Here is a 5,457-nt window from a genome sequence, read left to right on the forward strand (position 1 = left end):
AAAACCTCTGACTTGGGGGGCTGATGACAGGGGTAGCCCAAGACCAAATAAAATGACCAAGTATGTAAACGCCCAAAAGGTTAAAAGGTTCAATGGTTGAAAAAACTGAGAAGATAGAGTAAAGCAATACGGGAACAGTAAACAAGTCACATCCCCAAACAGTCTCACCAACCACAGCCGTAAAAGCAATGCAGGTCCACAGCGCACATGCTATTATCCAGGGGTCAAAAGGCTTCAACCCCCGAAAGGGTAAGCCCCTCGCTGCAAGCTAGTTCAATAGTCAAATGAATACCTCTTTGGGAGATGTCTTCTCCTATATAAGTGACACTTCATTTACACCAGAGGGACATTTTTCCGATCAGATTTGCTTCCTCAAACTCTGGTCCTTCACATCATACACTTGCTTCACGCAAGTGTCTCTCACTCACATTTAAATTACACTTATTCTTTCTGTTCCTCCATCCTTTTCTGGACAACACTTCAGAATTGGATCTTCAAACAAGAAAAATATACTAGTGAACCTTCTTCCACGTCTTGCAAACGTGCGGGGACCCCATGACCTGCGTTAGGCAAGGTTAAACCCTTTAACCCTTCTGCCTAACCACCCTTGCTACTACGTTTGGTCTATTATTTGTTGTCTCAACAATACCTTATTAAATAAGGGTTAAATGAGGGGCAGATTTGGGAGCGAGAATGAAAATCATGGAATTTAGGTTGACATTTTGAAGATGGCGTCTTAAAAGATTGAGGGAAAATTACATTTCTATTCATAGGAAATGCTTTATATAGGTTTATAGATAAAAACAGTGCGTAGCTATAAAAACATTGCGTACATAGCTTTGGTATTAGAATAGAAACTACAACATTTTAGCTTCATCATTGCGTCATATGAACTTCCAAGCGGAAACTGAGAAGATCGGTACACCATTCCAAGAAACAAGAAAACATCGACCATCAGCACGAAGCGTACAACAATTCCCGCAATTAAAGTTGTCGATCAACAACTTTGCTTCATTCAACGATTCACTACTTAATTCAATCTCCACCATCCCAAACCGATCGAAAAACCTCCTCCAAACGTTAATCCCAGTGTGTCGAATCGTTCTATCATCCCCTTCAGCCGCCACTATGTTACGTATAGAGTAATCATAGTACACAGACTCTGCCACTTTTCTGTTTAGATCATCGCCCGCCAAACAAATTGATATACTGTCGAAAAGCGCACCATAGAAGAACAAAGCGTCGATGAAACGATTTACAAACACAAGTGAAGTGTGGTTTGCTTCGACTTCGGAGACGACGGTTATACAAGGATTGATCTTTCGAATCTCTCGCATGAGATGTTCGAGGCGGTTTGGTTTCACGATGAGGTTTGATAATGAGACTGAGGAGTAGACTGCGATCTTTTCGTGGCGGTCGAGTTCAAGGAGATCTATGTTGAAGTCTAGCATGTCTTCTACCATGACTATCTTGTAACTAAATGGGATGTTCATTGATTGTGCAAACTCAGCAAGATGGTTGCATGTGTCTTTTATCTTGGACTCTGATCTTGTACCAATTGCGGTTATCTTTAAGTGCTTGAGTTGCCATTCGCTGCGGCTCGCGATCGCCTGCATCATAAGTGTGTATTGCATCCCGCTCCTGATCTCGAGATCGATTATGTGGATATGTCTCGCTCTTCGAACGTGTTCGAGTAGTGTATTTATTGCACTGAACTGGCAAACCTACAACCACGGGACTTTCTAATGAAATGACATAATAACAATAAACTCTAGCTAATATATGCTTCTAATAATGCTCGCATTGAGGTTGCAAACCTGCGACAACGGGACTTTCTTGTGAAATGCTAAGATACTCGCGTCCACGCTCATCACCGCCGTTTGAAAATCAAACACTCGCATCCTTTCTAGTCCACCGGACGCCTCTCTTCCTGTTTCGCGATTTATTTTCTCGCGAATAGCTTCCGAAAAATAGTAAACCAATCGTTCAACGGGAGTTCCTTCATTTGAACATGTTTTACTACACAATTCAATGAGTTCATTTGCTTCTTCAAACTGTTGTTGACCGGTTTTATCGGCTGAAGCTAGAAGAGTAAGCAGAAGATCAATGTCTTTAGCTTCATCATCCGACAACCCGGATGTTGAAGCTGGGAATGGATGGCTTGGATTGGATGTTTCATCTACTTTTGAAGAAGAGTCGATGAAAAGCAGGCCAGCCATCCGAATTCTTTCGATAGTAGACAGCTTTTGCGATCCGCTTGGAATGTGAATCTTTTCACCCTTCAGTTTTCTTGATCTGCTTGCAAAGTCTTTAACGATCCTAAGCGAAGCAAACGGTGACTCTTTTTTGTAGTCTTGATCTTCCAGTTGGAAATCTGAACCCTTTAACACATTTTGATAAGGTGGCGAGGTGAAATCGAAGTATAGATTATCTAGAGATCCAAGTTGATCATTGAGAGGTGGAATCTCAGAAGAGGGTTTATCATCTGGAAGGCTGTATTTCTTTGAAGGAAACATGGTTAAATTATGATCATGAAAGTATGCATAATTGGTTTAAAAAGAAGAAAAATTCATGCACTTCAACAATGTTAGTAGCTAGTGGTCGATTTGTTCAATGATATTTAGATGCTAATCATCCTGATCAGAAGGCAGATGCTAATCAGCCTCGTCAAAACAATCAAGTACTGATCAAATTAATACGGCAACCGAAAGAATAAACATGAAGACATTATGCATAGCAACTTTGTTTATTGTCTATTTAGTTCAATGGGTCCACATGATTGTCATAGTTTGTTAATTTAAAAACCTATTTAAACACATTGATTTGGTCGATAATATCTACAAAAGTAAATGATCGGTGGTGTCGAAGTCACAGTCAAAAGAAGATATAATTACTTATGGCTTCAAGGTTTAAAAGATTAATTATAAAGTTTGTAATTTGGTTTGACATATTAGGTAGACATAATTTCTACTATTTTTGTATTGATCTTAGATAAATCTATAGCCAACCACACAATAGGACATCTCCTAACTACATTGTCTGGGGCGATGATCATCACTAAACCACAATCTACATCGAGTCATAGCAAATCACACCAACCAGAACATTATAACTACGTTAAGGGGACCCGGGGTGGTCCGTTACACCAACGCCACTCCTTCTCATCACTCTTGATTTGATAACGCGTCAACCATATTACGCGTGAAGAATTTGATTTGAATTCAGTTATGTTTTGTTTTTTTAATGATTTTGATAGTGTTTGGTGAGTGATAGGCATTTCAACTAAAAACCGTCACTAGTGATGAAATAAGCTCGATGACATGGCGGAAATTGATTGGATGTTGTGAGTGAGTGATGAGTGATGACCACCACTACCCCTAACTAGCGTGAGATGACACCATCATGAAATATAAAAAAACACAAGTCATTTTTCCAATTATTACAAAAAGTACAATCATACATTCACTAGTTAGTGAGCAACCTTAGGATGACTAATGGCTCCTCTTAACCCTTTATTTGTTACCGTAATGTCTACCAACTTTAGAGATCAAATATCAACTACCATAACCAACATAAAAAACATCGATCACTTAACATAGAGAGAATCAAGCAGAATCGATCCGTTTCACGAGAATTTCCAAGCCGAAAGGCATTCGATCGGTGTTCCTTTCCACCCGATTTTGATGGATTTACCGTCCATATCAAACGTGCAACAACTTCCACACGGAAATTTTCCCGCCACCAACTTTGCTTGATATAAAGAAGACGCACTAAATCCAATCTCCTTCATCCCAAATCGCGCAAAAAACTTCCTCCAAACATTGAGATTCACATGCCTAACCGCTCTTTCTGCTCCTTCGGCTGCCACAATGCTTCTTATCCCTTCACCTAGATACATAGATTCAGTAATGCCACGGTGTTCATCTTCCCCATCCATACAATCTTCTAAAGAATCAAACACCGCCCCATAGTGGAACAGTGCTTCGATCAAACGATTCACAAAGTTGGGTGAGTTAAGATTCGTTGCAACTTCGCACATCACCATAACACGAGGTTTAATGCTCTTTAAAACCTTCATTAACGATTCTAAACGGTCTTGTTGCCCGATCATGCTCCATAAACCATACATTGAGAAAACCCCCAAGGCTTCTCTTGGATTCAACTCAAGTAGATCTATGTTAAATTCTAGCATATCTTCAACTATAACCACATTATATGAAAAAGATAAATTTATAGATTCTGCAAAACTCTTCAAATGTCCACCGGTTTGCTGGATTTGCTTTTCGAAACCAGTCCCAACCGCGGTTATTTTAAGATGCTTGATAGGCTCGGGTTGAGATGCCAGAGCTTGCATAAGAATCATAGTATGTACGCCTTGTCTAATCGCGAGCTCGACTACATGCACTCTTTTCGCTTTGGATACCCGGTCCACCAAAGCCTGCACGGCCGAAAAATGACCCACTTGATAAAACGGTAACTTTTGATATATAGAAAGTCGAGTCATAGTAGTGTTCATTATTCTCCCTTGCGTGTCATGTTCATTTTTCTTTCCTGACCCGGTGAACGAGCTAATTCTCCCGGTTTCTCTATCGATTTTCTCTCGTAACGCTTTTGAAAAATAATACACGATTCTTTGAATCGGGTTTCCCGAGCTAGATGACAACGCATCACACCAGTCAAGAAGCTTACGTGATCGATCAAACTGTTGTTGGGCGACTTTCTCCGAGGAAAGCAACAGATTTTCGATGAGTTGGACATCTTTGAGCTCTTGACCCAAAAGGCCCATGAACGAACCCGCATATGGGTGGGTCGACTCCAACATACCTTTTGTAGAATTCAATGAACGCGATTTTATGAACCGTTCTCCACCTAACCGAATAACTTCATCGGTTGATAACTTACGCTGATCACTCACTTCAGAGCTAGCCATGCCGCCCTGACTTCGTGCTGGTGGTTTAATAAGCTTGAAATATTGAGACTCGATGGCTTCGAGTTCCTGCATCTTATGCTCATATGAGCATAATGGTGGTGTGGTATCTTGAAACAAGGCATCCAACTGATGATCATATACTTTTGAAGATGAAAACCGATCACTCGAATCATCTTCTTCGAATAACGGAGGCAGCCTTTCCATTTCTTGATTCGCAGCATCTCCCTTCGAGTAGTTGCAGATTTCGTTCAGTTTCTCCATGATTTTGGGGAATCAAAGGTTTATACAACAAGAAAAAGTTACAAATCGTAAAACTTCAAATACAGAAGACAAGAAGAAACATACAACGCAACTGTCTATACTATCTTGTGATAGACATTAATGTTAACGTCGTCGATGTGTTCGATATTGTTGTTGGTTTTGTGATACACAATGCGTGCTTTGACTTGTTCGGAGGATGGCTTGATTGAATCATTTTTATGGAAGAGATATTAGAAGCGGTGATATTTTTTCTTTTAAACGTAGAA

At 40.2% G+C, this 5,457-nt stretch overlaps 2 protein-coding genes across 2 annotated transcripts; both read right to left on the reverse strand.

Annotated features, from left to right (window-relative positions):
* Positions 1 to 884: 884 nt before the first annotated feature.
* Positions 885 to 2,516, reverse strand: LOC110895974 (DELLA protein RGL2). The gene is made up of 2 exons (XM_022143374.1): positions 1,818 to 2,516; positions 885 to 1,724 (listed from the first exon to the last, which is right to left on the reverse strand). The coding sequence occupies exons 1-2, from the start codon at positions 2,514 to 2,516 to the stop codon at positions 885 to 887; spliced, it is 1,539 nt and encodes a 512-aa protein (XP_021999066.1).
* A 1,109-nt stretch (positions 2,517 to 3,625) lies between these two features.
* Positions 3,626 to 5,191, reverse strand: LOC110895971 (DELLA protein GAI). Its single transcript, XM_022143368.1, has one exon. It carries the CDS (start codon positions 5,189 to 5,191, stop codon positions 3,626 to 3,628), a length of 1,566 nt encoding a protein of 521 aa, XP_021999060.1.
* Between the last annotated feature and the right edge of the window lie 266 nt (positions 5,192 to 5,457).

This window comes from Helianthus annuus, chromosome 2 (genome assembly GCF_002127325.2).
Source record: "Helianthus annuus cultivar XRQ/B chromosome 2, HanXRQr2.0-SUNRISE, whole genome shotgun sequence".
Taxonomy (NCBI): Eukaryota; Viridiplantae; Streptophyta; class Magnoliopsida; order Asterales; family Asteraceae; genus Helianthus; species Helianthus annuus.